The sequence below is a fragment of the Hydra viridissima genome, unplaced genomic scaffold (assembly GCF_058129835.1).
Source record: "Hydra viridissima isolate aposymbiotic clone 2 unplaced genomic scaffold, HvirCarnegie_v1 scaffold_12, whole genome shotgun sequence".
Taxonomy (NCBI): Eukaryota; Metazoa; Cnidaria; class Hydrozoa; order Anthoathecata; family Hydridae; genus Hydra; species Hydra viridissima.
The window spans coordinates 15,516,220-15,534,453 of NW_028324311.1; the positions used below are offsets into that span (position 1 = coordinate 15,516,220).

The window sequence follows — 18,234 nt, forward strand, 5'->3', positions numbered from 1 at the left end:
TAAAGAGAGACAAGTTCTTCAATATGCAGACATACCACCATCGGCAGCACCTGTCTCACATGATGACGGCCTACCAAAACTGCAACCAACACAAAATGTAAGTATACCTCTATCATACTCTCCAAATGTCTGACATTTAATATATCGAGACAGGACATTTTTGATACGCGTTTCATTTTTAATGAAGTTTTGAACGCTGCTGTAATTTATGACTATGCTGAAGTTGATATATGTTGTTTTCCGATTCTTTTACGAAGGAAAATGCAATGAATATTTCATCTCAAGATTGAGCAAGTGACGGTAGCGAAGACATGAAGAAAGGTTTTGTAACTAATAACAACTTTTCAACCACACTTTCAAAATCAGAGAAAGCCAGATAATTTAATCAGAGATTTAGGTCTTCGTAATTCAAGAGCTGAACTTCTCTCATCAAGGTTGATGGAGTTGAATCTAATAGGCGATGGCTGCACGACATGTGTGTACCAGAAACGACATAAGGAATTTGAAATTTACTATGACATGAGTAATGATCTATGTTATTGCAAAGATGTGACTGGTTTGTTTATTTCTCTTAGATTCGAGCATGATCCTGCACAATTGAGACTGTTCATAGATAGCTCGAAACGGAGTCTCAAAGCAGTATTGCTCCACAAATGAAATAAATACCCATCTTTGTCTGTTGCTCTCTCGGTACTCTAGAAAGAAGACTCTGAAAATGTCAAAGGACTTCTTGACAAACAAAGTCTTACTAACCCCACTTCATTTCAAACTAAGGTTGGTGAAGCAGTTTATAAAAGCCTTAGTTATAGGAGGTGAGATTTAACAAGAAATTGGTCTCATGTTTCCAAAGCTCTATGAGACAAAGATTAAAGGTGACATATTCGTTAAACCCCAAATAAAAGCAAAGTTGAAGTCAGTGAAAGCTCGAAAAAGCGATGGCAAAAGTTGAAATAGAAGCTTGGTGTGCATTTTGTGATGTAGTTCCTGGATTCCAAGGAAATTGCAAGGACCCTAATTATAAACAACCGGCTGCAAACCTTATTGAAACATTCATGAATTTGGGTTGTCGTATGCCCATAAAGATTCATCTGTGTGCATTCACTTCTGAGTTTCTTCCCTGAAACCATGTGTGATGTCAGTGAGCCGCATGATGAAACATTTCATCAGGATATTAAAGAAATGGAAAATAGATATCAAGGACGATGGGTAACTGCTGTGATGGCAGATTACATATGGTCTCTAGTCAAAGATGAAAATATTCCCTCAAAAAAAATCTCGATCATCAAATCATTTCTAATCATGAGGAAAGGGTTTTTAGTAAAGAACTGTATTGTTTCTTCCTGCTTTCACACATATCGCATCTCCTAAATTCCTTTCAATAAATGAAAAGTGCTATGTAGTTATCTTAACAATATTAGAAGTGATTAGGTAGAACTTATGGAGGAAGTTTGCTCTTATATCAAGAAAATATGAAAATAAGCATAGTTAAAAAACTATCAATGTTTCATCAAAACGAATGTGATTTTCGATTTCAGGGGCAAAAAATAAGTAAGTTAACGTTGAAAAATCTAAGAGTGCAAAACTTTGTTACAGTGCGTTATACACGTGCTACTTACCATACCTGTGCTTTTTGTCTATAAACACTTTTCAATAACAAAAATCTCGTTAAATACAACATTGCTTTAAACTTATCAAGCGACTAAAGCCCCTTGATTATAGTGTGTGGAGCGTAGTTGAGAATAAGGGTTGCAAAAAAGCCCATTCAAGTGACAAGTCACTAAAGTCATCAATTACCCGTGCTTGGAACTAATTATTGTGATTTATTTCAATTTCTATTTGAAACTTCTAATTTAAATTTTAAACATTAATTTCTAATTTAAACTTCATTTTTATTATTTTGATTTAAACTTCTAAATTAAATTTACAATCTAACTTTTTAGTTTAAACTTCTACTATAAATTTCTAATTTAATATTTTAACTGAAATTTTTAACTCTATAACATAAATTTGTTATTTAAGTTTTGACTTTAAATTTCAACTTCAACTCAAATTTTGACATTTCATTTTTATAATTTAAAAAAAAAATTCTTATTAAAATTTCCTAATTAAAAATTTCCTTTTACAATTCTTATATAAATACCTAATCTATATTTCTTGTTTAAATTTCTTGTTTGATTTTAATGTTTATTTTTTAATAAAAGTTTCTAAAAACTTCAAACTTATATTTCTAATTTAACTTTCTGATGTAAATCTCAAATAATTATTTCTGATTTATTTATTAAATATAAGATTCTAATTAATAATTCTAGTCTCAGTTTCTAGTTTGAATTTCTATTTTAGTTTTTAATACAAGTTTCTAATTTAAACTACAAACTTAAACATCGAACTTAAATTTTTACAACAGAACTCATTCAAATTTCAATTTTTCGAAGTTCTTTTTCTATAAATTCTTTTTTATATAAATTTAACAAATTCTTCTTTTCATATCTTCTTTCATATCTTCTTCTTTATATTTCGTCTTAAAACTTCTTTTTTTAATTCATCTGTTAAAGTTAGAACTAAATTTCGCGAAGCACATTTTAAGCTATGTTTTTTATTCTCACTTTTTTTAAATTTTCCCTTCAAATATAAATAGAAGCGCTTGTGTATTTCTGAAACAGTTTTTGAGAAATTCTTCATGAAATAAATAATAGATAACCGAAAAAATAGTATGAAACGATACCGATATCAAATGATAAGAGAACTTTCGATAAAAGATATATAAAATCATAAATCATTTGCATTTATATTTCTAATAAAATAAAGTAAATCGGCATTTTTGAAAACAATTATCTAAACAAATTGACAATTTTTATTTTTTTTTTCTCTGTTTCATATTTCTCAAACAGATTGCAATATTTTTTTTTGTGCGCATTGTTGATGGATGTTTGATACCAAAAGTATCAGTTTGTATTTTATCAACTTCATTATAAATTTCTAAAGCTTCATCATATTTTCCCATTCTCTTCAAGCAGATTGCTATATTATTTTTTGTACCCAATGTTGATGGATGCTTGGCATCTAAAAAATCAGTTAGTGTTTTATCAACTTCATTATATATTTTTAAAGCTTCATGATATTTTCCTATTTTGTTCAAGCAGTTTGCTATATTATTTTTTGTACCCAATCTTGATGGATGTTTGATACCCAAAATTTCAGCTTGTATTTTATCAACTTGTAAATAAATTTCGAAAGCTACATTATACTTTCCTATTTTATTCAAACAATTTGCTATATTATTTTTTGTACGCAATGTTGATGGATGCTTGATACCAAAAAATTCAGTTTGTATTTTATCAACTTCATGATAAATTTCCAAAGCTTCGTTATATTTTCCCACATTATTCCAACAATTTGCTATATTATTTTTTGTACGCAATGTTGATGGATGTTTGATACCTAACATACCCATTTGTATTTTATCAACTTGATGATAAATTTCTAAAGCTTTATTATATTCTCCTTTATCATCCATACAGAATGCTATATTGTTTTTTGTAGCCAATGTTGATGGATGAGTGAAACATAAAGTATCAGTTAGTATTTTATCAACTTGATGATAAACTTCTAAAGCTTCATTACATTTTCCCATTCGACTCAAACAGTTTGCTATATTATTTTTTGTAGCCAAGGTTGATGAATGTTTGATACCTAAAATATCAGTTTGTGTTTTATTAACTTGATAATAAATTTCTAAAGCTTCTTTATATTTCCCCATATCATTCAGACAGCTTGCTATATTATCTTTTGTATTTAAAGTTATTTCACTTTCAGCTCCATAAAATTTTGTGTTATAATTTTTAATGGCATCGAGTAAGTTTATCGCTTCTTGAAAAAAACCTTTGTTTGATAAGAAACATCGGATACTCCGACTCTGTTGATGGAACACTTCACACATTTTTGATTTGCTAATATGAAACATATGGATGAAATGTTTATAGAAGTGCTTTCCATCGTCAACGTGTTCCTTTACTTCTTCCAACTGTAGTTTTAGAAAATCAATGAACTTTTCATTGCATTTTTCAGTTATTTCTTTACGTTTTTGATAAAGTTTACACGCTAACTGTATCATAACGTGCATTGCATACTTGTCATTGTCATCGTCGAATTGATCTAGCAACGAATAACTGACTAAAAATGCTATTGCTTGATTAATCAGAAGCTCTTCATTTATTTTTAGGTGTTTTGAAACGTCGTGTAGAAACCTTTTTGTAATAAGTTGACCGTCACAATATGATATATGGTTTAAAAGTTCTAGTGACTTTTCATTCGATATTTCGATTTTGTTTAATACGATGTAAATTGATGTTATTGACTTTGTTTCTGTTTCGGTGAAGATTTCATCCTCCAGCGTTTCAATGGGTTGCGATCGAAAAAGATCTAAATATTCCTGCAATGTAACGGTGTTGCTGTTTATATAGAGAATTGCTTGATTAATGGCGAGTGGGTGATATTGAAGCAATTTGGTGATTTCTTTTAGTTTTTCGTCGCCGTTTATTAATGCTTGTTTAATATTTCTTTTTGCAAAAAGAAACGCATCTTGAGGCGAGAAAGAATGAATTTGCACCTGATTAACATAGGTAGACCATGATTTCCATTGCGATGTTACCAAAGTAAATGAGTTTTTTTTATTTGATACGTATTTTTCAAAATTCTTCACACTTTCATGATCCACGTTGTCGAAAATGAATAACGTTTTTTCTCTTTCAAAATACTGATGTATTTTTCTGGTAATTACTTCAATATCGAACTGATCGCCCTGAGAATCTGTTACACTTAATCCTAGTTGGTGACAGAGATTAGTCATGGAATCTTGTATTGTGTCAAATGCTGCATCAACCCATACAACACTTTTAAAATGCTCGTTACAAGTTTCTGCATACTTTCTAGCGAGCTCAGTTTTTCCCACTCCAGACATTCCAGTTAAAACAGTGATTGATTTACCCGAATCATTTGTTTTGAAAACGTGTTCGTGAATTTGTTTAAGTTCATTGTCACGAGAAAAGAAGGCCTTTGTCGGTGGTAGGACGTTAAAAATTGAATGTTGGGATATTAACTCTAAAATAAAAAACATTTAATTTTAAACCATGATATTTTTCAAGTATGTTTGGAAAAATTTCTTAAACGGTCAGTGTTTTGCTGTTTTCTGTTTTTGATTGGAAAAATCATAATAAATTATATCCAAAGCTTAAAAGATCGGCAATTTACATTTAAAAAAGTCATCAATAACTGTTCAGTTATTTTGTGTATAAGTAAGTTTTATTACTAAATTATTTCAATTATAAACGCTATTTAAAACAAAAGTTTTTCTTAGAAAAAAAAATTAACAAGTAAAATACTACCAACGGGTGAGTTTTAAGTTTAATTTGAGAAACTCGCAGTGAAATTATCATTCTTTCAAAACCGAAATCAATTTTTAAAAAAACTATTTTAAAAAAATTGACAAAAAATTTTGCGTTAATAGTTTATGCAGTGGCAGCGTAAAGGAAAGGGTTGGGGGTGGGTGAGTGGGTGAGTGGGGGTAGTTTGGGTGGGGGGTGAGGGTGGACGTAGTATAAAGTAAACACATGCAATGCACAATGGTGGGAAAAACCTTTAGACAGCGATCTTTGAGTCCTGTCACATGTTGTGTTTTTATTTTGGTTTTTTCAATTTTTATTATTGTAAACTAATTAAATATAATTACGCTACTTATGTAAATTATACCTATTTTTGCACTAATACAAGTGTAATCCGGAGTGTAATGCTAATTTTTTTAGCTGACAAAAAACTCCTGAAAGATTTCTGACAAATTATCTACTAAAAACGAAATATTGTCTTTTTCAAAAGTACGTTTTAGTAAAATAAAATAAATTATTTTAATGGGCCAATCGTGTTTTACTTACTTTTGAATATTTTTTGTCCTTTTTTTTTTTATTATCATTTTAAATAAATACTCAGGGATAGCAGGAGAACTTCGCCTAAGGGGCGTCATGAGAACTATCAAGCTCAAAATACCTACTTCGTTCGCATTCGCTGACCAAATCCTTTCGGTTGCAAAAACGTAAACCGCTTTTCATATCTCGCCATTGTTTTGATGGATTATCCTTACACCATTGGTTTAGTATTTGCAAAGTTTGTATTCGCGTAGTTCCAAATTCTTTTTTTACTTTTTTGATTGCTAAGTCATCAACCGAAAGATATCGAGCAAACTTTTCCCAATCATTAGTCAGCAAATCAGCTAGCGTTGTATAAACATCTTGCGGAAACATTTCAACTAAGAGAGAAGGTTGCTTTTTTTTTTAAAAATCGGCATTCCGTTTCAAATGAGAAACATTAAAAATGTATTTAAAAATGTAATTACCTTTAATATCATCAAGCTCGTTCTCCATGACAACTTCCTCATTTATTGTCTTTTAAAAAATAAAACAAGTTTGTTATTGTAGCCATTTCAGAACTTTTTTTTATAATTCAAATAAACATGTGTAATTTATATCATTGTATAGAGCTTGACTTGACTTAAAAAATGAGGGGTCATTCGGCCTTTGAAGTGAAGCGGATATAAAGTTATTGACTTTTTTGTAGTGCAAAAATTGATGATTTTTTGACCAAAGGTATAGGGATTAAGTGTGGAAAATTTGCATTATTATGGCACCGAAAACCTGCATTGTTACGGCACCAACAATTTGGATTGTTATGGCACGCAAAATCAAAACAAAAAACGTCATAAAATATTTGATGGAATATATATATATATATATATATATATATATATATATATATATATATATATATATATATATATATATATATATATAGTGGTTTTCATAAATTTAGACGCACTCATTTTTTTTAATATATTTTTATATTTTTAAAAAAATACTTAAAATAAAATAAAATAAAAAGTGCTACCGCTATGTTTAATATATAATTTAATAGAGGAAGTGAAACTCTATTATAGAATACCTTAATTTTTTTTACAGGATGTTTATTACTCATTCGAAACCAATTAACACAAAAAACCTAATTGATAAGCTTGATTTTATTATATTTATAAATGTAGACGCAGAAAAGTCTTATATCTTGTTAATTGATAGTTAATAAGTAATTTTTTTCCCATTTTTCTCATTAATAGGCCTAAATTAATTGATTACCTGGAATTAGTTAATCATTAATTAATAAATAAACAAAAGTTTAGTTAATTCTGCACTAAAAAGACGCGAAAAATGTGCAAAACACGTATCACTCAAGGTGAAAGATGGCAAATTATTGCTCACATCAAAGAAGGAACCATAAGTTATAGAAAAATCATTAGGTTAATTGGAGTTTCTGAGAAATGCGTTCGGACAACGAAGTAAAACTTTCTTCACACTGGTGGTGCCAACGAGAAAACAAGGCCAGGTAGACCCTTGTCAACCACCAGAAAGGACGATAATGCCCTTTTTAGAGCTGTCAGAGCTAATCCAAGAATTAGTTACAAAGAATTGACCACAGAATTCAATACAACGCGAAATACATCTATTTCTCAAAGCACAGTCCGCCGAATACTTATCAAATACAAGATTGGAGTCTTTTTTTTTCTATAAAAATAAACCTTGAAGTTTTGAAACGCTAAGAACTTAAAGTTTATGTATAAAAGTTAAAAAGTGTCCACATTCCATTAGATTCCTCATCTCTTTTTTAATATATATGGAAAGTTTTATAAAAATTGGATGTGTTTTGGTACTAAGGAATCCTAACCTCCAAATGCTTTGTTTTAAAAAAACGTACCGCCTTTAAGCTTCTTTCTTAAAAGTTGTCTTAAGATATGGATAAAACTTAAATGAAGCCATTTATACCATAGTACTTTCTATATATGGCTAGAAAGAGGTTGAGTAACACTAATTGATGCAAAAAACCTCAAGGTGTTTACTTAAGCATACAAAAAGATATAAGAGAGTAAAGTTCATGAAAATTACGTGTTTTTTGTCAAACGTCAAATGTTTTTCGTTGAGCCGTGGAATCGCTAGCTATTGGTAACGATGAATTTCACTAAAACGATCCTAAACACATCAGCAACCTATTTTCATGGTTGATAACCGAGTGTAAGCAAACTGGTGATACGTCAAAATAAATGAGCGGAGATGTAGAAGTTTAATAATCCATTTGATAAATTACTATATTTCAAAAACCCCATAAGTCACTTCCAACAAACTCTTGGGAAAAGAAACAAAAGTGTCATCCCAGTTAAGTTCTTCCTGTTGGAAAACTTTTTATCCACCAATAAATGAAATAGTTGACTGTTATTGTGGTTTGACTTACGGGGTCTCTGCATCAAAATGGTGTTAATGATTCATCTTTTCGAAAGTAACTATTTGAAAAAAAGCCTAATTTAGATGCGTTTTTTCAAAAGGTACATAAAACATATTATACATGTTTTCTTTTCTTTTTCTTTTTAATTATATTTACAAAAGTTTAAAATGAGAGAGATTTTTCAAATTGGGCACATTTTTCGAGAAAAACCTTTTGTGACAAATCTATATTTCTAATGATTTAATGAATGTGACTTATTAAAATGATAACTTAACTTTCTAGAACCTTCCAAGTATTTTTACAACTCCTTCCTCGTTAAGCATGAGAAGCGAATACGCTTTCCGGGATTTATTTAAAACATTTTAAGTTTCATACGTCATCCATTCATACGCAATTTAAAAGTCAAAACTACAATCGATGTTGTTTAAATGGGTTTAATGCAGACTGGGGTGGCGAAAATATTCTTCAAGATGTTAAGAGACGTTTTAATCATGGTTTTTAGGGTTCTTTAACCTCGTAAAAATACTAAATACATTAATTAAATTTGGTCAAAGACTTTTTATGCAATTGTCAGACATTTGTTTAACCACGCGATGACGTCTATTTTTATTACATTAATTAATATATGGTATTAAGTTGGTAATTATTATCTTTTTTTAGTTACCGTCAATTGCCAACAAATTTCAGATTTAGAATAAACTATATAGTTTCTTAACAAGAATATATGTAAAAAAAGTTATTATAAAGGTGTTGAAGTCGGTTTGACTTGGTCAGAACATTAAGAAGTATTCACAACACAATTAAAGATGTCTATAATGTAATCAAATTAATCGAATCTTAATTAATTTGAAATTGATTAGCTAAACTGGCTTTACAAAGAAAAAAAAGTAGCACGAGAAAAGATTAACAATCAATTGGAATTCTATAACTAAAATTTTAGAGGAAAAACTTATTGTTACTCCAGCTAAGCACAAAATAAGCAAAATTATATTTAATAATGAGGATGTTTCTGATGCAAAGAAAATAAAGACATCTGAAAAAGAAATGCAATGTAAAAAATGTTCTAAAGTTATTAATCATCTCAGACAACAGATAAGATTAGTTAAACATAAAATGTTGAACTTAAAAGAAAAATAAGTTTAAAAAAATTGTAAAAAAGAGAACATTCTAACAGTACAATTGTTATTAGAAAAAAAGGCTACAAGTTCATTACATTGCTTGGCATCAAAACATAAACTGAAACAAATTGAGTTGAAAAGAGTTATTAAATGTAAAAATTCTCAGAATGCCTGTTTGCAGATGGTTGTCGATAAACTGAAAGTAAAATTAGACTTGGCGCAGAATAGTTCTCCCACAAAAATTGCTACAATGAAAACTCCAGAATCAAAATACATTTGTTATGATGTACCTCTACAAATATGTGTGTACATGTGCTTGTTAAATCAGGTTCCAATAGAAAACATTGGAGTTTTGATCAGATTTATTATCAAGGAATTGACACTTAAATATGTTGTAAACATTCCTTTCCTTCCACATCTGCACAGATGGCTTATGAGTTAGGGGTTATTTCTGATATCCAAGTAGCAGAACATATTTATTTCTCTTCTTTAGCTATTGCTACTCTTTTTTGGGACTCGACCTCTATTGATGGAATTCATATAAATGAATGTCATATATCATCTGACAGAAAACAATTAACTATTCAAATAGCAGAATTATCTGGAGGTAAAATGAATAATTATATGGAACATTTAGTTATTGCTATTCAAGACTTAGCATCAGCGTATTCATTATTAAGTGGCATCCAACAACATGTTATCCTTCACAGATTTGTAAACACATTTCAGTCAACACTTGCAGACAAAGTATCTGTAAATAATGTGTTAATAGAGAACTGAGCAAATTTTGGGGAAGAAACTTTTAGCACTCAATTGCAATGTTCACCCTCTTGAAGGACTTGCAACAAAGGCGCGCACATTGCTGCGCCAATATGATAGTGAGATGGGCTTTAAAAGTGAAATTTATGGCACAGAGGGTAGAGCTGCGAACCTGCTATATGCAGTCTCAAAGTTAAGGTATATAATGCTTACACTTTTTTTTTTTTTGTTTATATTTTTGTAACTGTGTTCATTTTCAATTCCCATAATAGATAATGGTTTCTGTTTATAGATACAAAATGAAAGCTGGCGGCCCAGCAGGCTTTGAGACATTTTTGATTAGCACTGGACTATGCCTGGGTACAATAGCGCGTTATGTTGGCAACAGACTTCATATACTTTTCCACCTTGCAGGAACTGTATACTGAATGAGAAATGATCTTATTGTCTACTTAAAGAAATATTGCAAAGCCAAACGACTTAGATTGACTCTTTTTGCTGATTTTTAAAATCCTTGTATTATAATACAGTTGAGAGTATTAGGTAGTTATTATAGTACATATATAAAGTTTCTCTAGCAATTATTCTGAATTTATATTTAGGTATTTATTTATTTTTGTCTTTTATGTTACATAAATTGAAATAAAAGAAGGTCTTACAGTTATGTCTTATTTTTATAGGTTTATATGGCAAACTAATCACAGGGCCTTGGATGACTCAATTTTATAAAAACAAGGATAAACGTTCACACATGGAAATGGTAGGATTAAATGTTATATTTTCTTTTGATTAAAATATCAGTTTTTTTACTTTTTAAGCTTACAATAAATTAAAAATAGTTTCATATATGATAAGAAATATTTAATGCAACATGAAATAGTATAGTAGTATTTAATGCAACATGAAATAGTATAAATAGTATAGTAGTATGAAATAATACATTTCATTATAATGAAATAGTATGATATAATATGAAATAGTGAAATAGTCCATTATAATGAAGTATACTTTAATATATTATTGTAATATATAGTGTTAAAAAATATAACTTATAAAATGTTTGTTTAATGATATTTTAAAATTACTGATCCCACTCATGAAACTTTGTCTCAGCTGCCTTGAGCTTGTTAGGGATGAACCATTTCAAGTTATTTTATCAAAGGTTGACTGTTTCGGAGCTGAAGTATCATCTCATGATGTTATTCTTGCTTCCCTAAGAAAAGAAAATCTTGACGAGTCCTTTATAAATGTTGCAAAATCGTTAGCATCAGGATTTCTTGTTGTGCTTGAGAGACAACAGAAATAGTATTTAACAGGTAATCTAAGTAATTCTACCCCTGAAGTTTTACTGAGTGCTTCCTCAGCACCAGTGCATAATATGCATAGTCAAAGAGTTCTAGGTATGGTTGATGCTCAGAACAAAAAGGGCTCCTAATGCAACAATAGGTTTTTTAGACAGTAGAGTAAAAAGCAAAGTTAATAAAACAATGGATTGGTTGCTGGAAAAGAGTGAATTTAAACAAAGAGCAATTGTAATGTTTGCTATAAAACAGGGATCTATTACAAGGAAGCGTTTATCAACATGAAAAGAAGGACTGAGAGCTGCAGCAAATATACATCAGGAAGAAACAGCTCAGAAAATAGACAAATCTGAAAGAAAGAAAATGGAAAGATCAATCAATGTAGATCTTAATGATAGTCTTGAAATTGTTGCTTTTTCTGTTCTTTCAGAGAAAATGAAAACTTTTGCGTTAGCTGTGCTAAATAAAGATTCTAACATTTAAGGGATGGATATCAATCACATTTTGGAGGTGGATGGAAAAGATACAGTTTTTTGTGGTTCCATCATGTCTTTTTCTTTAAAAAAAACTTAGAGTTAATAAATATTTTGTACATTGATGATAGTGGTATAACAAACATTTCAATCCGAGATTTTCTTACTGACATTTTTGGAGATGTAAGTTTCCAAACTGTCTTTTAGTACACCACTAAACATTTATTTAACGTACTTTTTAATATTGCTTTTCATTATATATTATCTAGGATTTAGACAAAGTGTTTCTTGACCTTTCAGAAGGTTTTTTTATTTTTATCTGTTTTATGGGTTTATTAATGTTTACAAATTTTAAGTTATTCATAAAATTGATTTTATAGAATATTAAGATCATCTTATAAATACCTTTTTGTTTATTTGTTAAAAATAATATAATTTCAAGTTTTATTTATTGTTAAATATGTTAACGGTGTATTCCATATTAGTAGCCATCCATAAAGTACGTACTATGGGGGGAGGGAGAGTTATTTGAAATCGTACGAATCCGTAAAAGGAGGGAGGGGGTGTTAAAGACAGCGAGTACGTCGCGGTTTGACTACCTCTCTTTCTCCTAAACTTGATTTTTTTTCTTATAAAAACTTGAATTTAAAATTTGAAATGAATTTCGCGAGTGTAAAAAATCAAAAATATGTTTTTTTCTTACTTCGGTCACAACTGTTTTTTAAATTTCTTTATAAATAATTAAGACAAAAATTTTTTTTTTTTTTTTATTAATGTTTTAAAATGTTCATGCGTTGGTAAGGAAGAGAGGGGATCATAAATAATGCGTACGTACGCATAGGGGGGGGGGGGGAGTTGTTAAAAACATTCAGGTACGTACAAAGGGGAGGAGGATCCTAAATCAGTGGTTTTACTGCGTACGTACTTTATGGATGGCCCCTTTAGTTAATGAAAATATGCAGAAACAGTGGCCAATATAAGGGGATTTAAGAGGTTTCCACCCCCTACGCCTCAAAAATATTGTTAGAATTTTAGATAATATGTAACTTCATCAGAATTTTAACAGCATTTTAATCAACATTTTGAAAGATGTGTACCACCATAAAAACCGACCCCACTTCCTCATAAAAAAATTGTATCCAAGCCAATGACGAAAAAACATGGACAGTTTACGGAAGGAGTAAAAAATCCTAAGGCTTACCTTCTCGGTGGTGCACTTCGTTAAGTTAGAAAATTATTTGTCTAGTTTATTAATGCCAGAAAAATTTGCTAACATTTGTAGCATTTGTTCTAAAACTTTTCTTTTGGAAACAAGTTAATATTTTTTGAATTGATTTATATATTACTTTTAGAAAATAAATGTTACATTGGAATATTGCAAATGATGTTTTGCTAAAAAAAAGGTTTTTGTGACAATTTTTCGTTCCTAATTTACTACCTCTCCCAAAATTTAAGAAGTTGGTTTGTAGACAGTGGTGAAGGAAGATCAAAAAAGTAAGATGACTGAAAAAAATTTAAGGGTGGCTAAGGCAGTCAGAACTTAAATTTGAATGGAGAAAAATATGAATTTTGAGTTGGGGGAGGGGGCTAACGCCTTTCGCCCCCCCTGTTCTTACGCCAGAATTTGTAGACATAATAAGTACGTACACAATTTGTTATTATACAAAGAAAAACTTAAGCAGTATCTTTTTAAAAAGGTCGTATTCCTTTTTACTCTTTACTTATGTTAAAGATTGCTTGTAACTTGAACTAGGTCACTTTTTAAAAAGATTCAGTTATTCGAATTTGGTCACTCGAAGTAAATTCTTATTCCCCCGGATGTTCGAATAACCGGGGGTTTACAGTAATTGGTCTAGATATCTGGTTAATATTTGAAATTTTTTAGCATGTTTTAAAAAGGACATTTAAGGTGGGGACGGACGCTTAGGTCTCTTTTAAAATTGCTTTACAAATAATTTTTTTTCCCCTGTTGACCTTTTTTAAAAAACTGTAAGAATTTTTTTTAATTATAAAATAAATCATTATAAAACGATTTATTTGAAAATTTTATTATGCCGTAGTTCGGTTGGTTTATCTTCAGTTTTAGTTTTTGGCCACATTTTGAAATCACATATTTTAAACGAGTTTTTTTTATCGTTGTTTTTTAAAAGCGCGTTTTTTGGAAACTTTGTTATCATTAACAAGTTTTATTTTGGTTCTTTAAAACCTTTTAACCATTTTTCTCTTTTCGATATATTTACAAAAGTGGTATTTTTGGAATGATAATATCGAGCGTTATTTTTTTATTTAATTTTTTTAACATTTGATCGAAGTACCTAATTTTAATACAAAAACATAGAATATTCTTAGATACTGAAAACAAAACAAAAGTCAAGTGGAATATTTTTGTTAAGTTTAAACAAACTGTTCATTTTCTTCAAACTCATCAACGTCATCCTGAATTATTCTCTCAACAACTGTCAAGAACACTGGCATAGGAGACCTTAGCATCAACTGCTTCTTTCTTTTCCTTAAAGCCAGGTTCTACAGAATATGCACTTTGTACATCAATCTTCCCTTGACAGTAAGTTACAATTTTCGGATCTCTCATTGAAAATGGTTTTTTTATTTTGGAATCTGTTCCGTTACTTTTTGGTTATCATTAAGAAACCAAGCTTCTCCTTGTTTTTGTACTGTTTAGAGTCTGAAAATATTTTGAAATATTACTGAGGAGAAAAAATTGATGAGTAGGTAAAAAAACTGACTCGTGATTAGAAAAAAATGTTTGACTGATTTCAATATATCACTGGTTTCCATATGATGTTTCAATAAACATAAAATGATTACTTCTGACGAACAAGCATCAGAAAATAAATGTAGATGCAACTAAACTCCTCTTTCTATAACTAAATCTTTTTCTTTTTTAGTGAAATAGTGAATCAGGGTTGAAGACGCTTTCTTTTAGATCCTCTACCACTAAGGGTTTCCAACCAGGTGTAAACTAAGATGCTATCTTTGTTTTACATTATTTGATCATTTTGAACAAATATTAAACTGTTATGCCGAATTTGTCAAGCATTAAACACTTCACCAACGCTAAATTTAGGAATCGGTTGGGTTTGTTGGATGTAAAATCTCTAATGACAATTTCATTGTTTGCTTTCATAAGGGAGAAGAACTATTTTGCTTTTTTTTTGTGCAGACAATATTTAGTAAACTCTTTTACCTTTTGCTTCATTTCAAACATATTTCTAATCACCTTTTTTTTGTGTTTTGTTATCAGGTTTCCAAAACCAATATTAAATATTGTTTTACTTTTTTCTTATTTAAGAAAGTGATTAAGAAAATATCTATATTTTCTTGGCTTCTATGAAGTTTTCAAGTTTCTTTGTAAATTTACAACATTTTGCTCAGACAGAAGATTCACTCTAAGACTATTTCTTGTCCTAAAACAAATTTGAATAATAAAGTTTATTATTGAAGTATATATCGCTAAAAGTTTATCTAAAGCCACCATATCTTTGACCAATTTTTAAAAAAGTACTGGAAAGAGATTTTTTTTTTCAAAGCAGAACTGTTCTGCAACTCCTATCAGTTGACTGTTCCTAACTCCTATCCTATTTTTATTTGTGAAAATATTCAGTAAACTGCGGTTTTTACCGAATATTTTCACAAATAAAAGTATTCCTTCCTTATCCTGTCTTTGACATGAGTTAGCAAACTTCAGATGAAAACCAGTCTTTTTAACTTTAAATTCTTTGCTGCACAGCTTTCAGGAAAAGTCTCGATAAATTAGACTCTCAAATTGGTAAAAAAAATAATTTTTTTTAATTTTTAGCTCATGGAATATGATGTTATTAGAAACTAAATGTTATTAGGAACTATAATTTAGGAACTATTATTTGATCTTTAGAAGAAAATCTAAGATATAGTGCAAAATTCAAAGTAAATGTAAAAATATAAAGTTAAATCTATTTCTTAGTTGAAACTTATAGCAAACACTAGTTATGATCCTGAAGGGCTAGTGTAAAACCAAACAGAGATCACCTACAGTACCCAGAATGCAAAGATTGTCTTACTTTACACCTTTTGTTGCTGTGCCTGCAAGCTATAATAGATTTTTTCCCAGAGATTATTATGTCAGTCGCTTTATCCCTTCTGTTTGCTTATTTTCAATCTTTTCCAACCTTTATCTTAAAGGGCTATATATGCTAACATAGTTATACTTGTGCCATTTGCGCTATAAAATCTAAAAATAATAATTACTGAATTTCGCCATAAATAGATTTATGGCCGATATGGAAAAAAGTCCGTTCTTCAAGTCCGGTTTCGTTGAATTGTTTTTGAGTAGAAATGAAATTTTTGAAAGACCCTCAACAAAGTTGTTTATCTTCAGGAATACTATTAAGGAAACTGAGAAACGTTTTTTTAAACAACCCATGGTAGAATGAGCCCAAGTTTTTAGATCTTTTGTATAGTTATATAGCAAACAGTTCTTGCAGCCTTTTTTTGTCATTAGCTGCAATAACTTTTCATCTTTTGAAGAATATTTTTTTTGTTTAGCAATTCGTTGATGTATATTGGATCTTTTATTTTTTCAGTTTTCTTTTTAAGATATCGAACTCCTAGTCTCAAAGGAAAAAATAAACGACCTTTAAATAATACCGTGGAAGTTGAAGCTTGTCATGTGTTAATGTGATCTGTGAAATGATTTCATCAGTTTAAAATTTATTCAAAACTTATTTCCTTTCGTAGAAAACTTCGTTAATAGACTTTTAAGAACCCTCTTTTCAGCAATACTAATACGGTAAATAACATTGTTAAATGTTTTGCTAATGCGGAAATTTTTTTGCAACTATGGAAACTTTTAAAACTTGATTTTCTATGTTTTTTGATGGAACTTAATGGTTTATCATTTGTTACTTTAAATATAACACTAAATATTTTATGTAAGTTATGATAATTTATGCTGATTTTAAATCCTTTTTAAATCCATAATCTTTCATCACTAAACAGATTTTGGAGCCACTTTCATAAAGTTAAAAAAGCTTTTTATAAAACTGTTTTTTCTGTTAATTAGTTTCATGCAGAAACTTTGTCATATTTAAGTTCTGATATTCAGATTCAATGTTTGTTATTATTTAAGAATACTCGTTTCATTCTGCTTAAATTATTCACTTTTGCAAAATCATATTTTCTTTCGCTTTCAACGGTTTTTTTTACAGTAAAACCAAATTTGTTAAAGAACAAGTTATCAACTAACACAAGTACAACAAAAATAGATGACGAACCGGTTAATTTTGTGCTCCAATCTCCATTTTCCTTGCTGAATATATTCGTTTTTTGGGATCTTTATGAGAACAGCTGGTTGATGAATCAAACCACTGTTTGTTTCCACAGTTTTTCTTGAAATTGCTAAGACCGCGTTGAAGACTTTAAAATTGAAGCTCTAACCTTAATGCTAAATAAAAAATATGCTAAATAAAAAATACTGAATTAGGCAACAGCGAGCCATAAAAATCAAGAAAAAAACACAAAACCCATATCAAATCAATAGAAATTTGAATTGGTTTTGTAGAATGAAAAATTACCAAATAAGATTTGCGATGAAACAATCTTAGATCAGTGTGATCGTGTTCCAGAAGTTGAAGTTTCTTTTTCAAAAGTTTCAAAAAAATAAACTGTCTTGTATTTAGATTAAACTCTGTTGATTTTTGTCTTTAAAAATTTTTGTCTTTATATATTTTTTTCCGATGAGTAATACATTTTTAATCTTTATCTTATTTTTATGTTATAGAACAATCGCTGACGATGAGTCAAAGACATAATCAAATTATAGGACTTATTTAAACAATTGCATCGAATTAATAGATAAAATGAAGTCGTAAAAAAGTAAAGCAGCATATAGATGCTTAAAATAAATAGAACTATAATTTTTAAATTTCAACGATTTTCAAAATTTTAACAAAAAAAATTATTAGAAAAAACATTTTTGTATATCTCAATGACGTCAAACATTTTAAGCGTGATGAAAAATCATGATTGTGATGTTGAAATTTAGACAAGTGATGATGGTGAGTAAGGTACAAAATTTAAATCAGCAATGTTTTTGATATACTTGGAAAAAAAACTAGGTAATAATACTTTTGGTGGCTAAAAAAATTTTTTTTTTAATGGCTAAAAATACCGACAAAACTTTTATTAAAAGAAAATCAAAAGGAAATTTTCTTTGCAAATTTCACGTGGCCACCCTTTCTATCGTCCATTTCCCCACATAGTTTGTACTACTTAAAA

At 29.4% G+C, this 18,234-nt stretch overlaps 1 protein-coding gene and 1 pseudogene across 1 annotated transcript; one reads left to right on the top strand and one right to left on the bottom strand.

Moving 5' to 3' along the window:
- Positions 1-2,766: 2,766 nt before the first annotated feature.
- On the bottom strand, positions 2,767-17,732 carry LOC145185981 (uncharacterized). The gene is made up of 5 exons (XM_090068886.1): positions 17,532-17,732; positions 17,232-17,401; positions 6,383-6,431; positions 6,041-6,295; positions 2,767-5,097 (listed from the first exon to the last, which is right to left on the bottom strand). Exons 3-5 carry the CDS (start codon positions 6,408-6,410, stop codon positions 2,852-2,854), a joined length of 2,529 nt encoding a protein of 842 aa, XP_089925012.1. The 5' UTR covers positions 6,411-6,431; positions 17,232-17,401; positions 17,532-17,732; the 3' UTR covers positions 2,767-2,851.
- LOC149881494 (uncharacterized) lies at positions 7,355-17,620 on the top strand (annotated as a pseudogene).
- Positions 17,733-18,234: the final 502 nt, after the last annotated feature.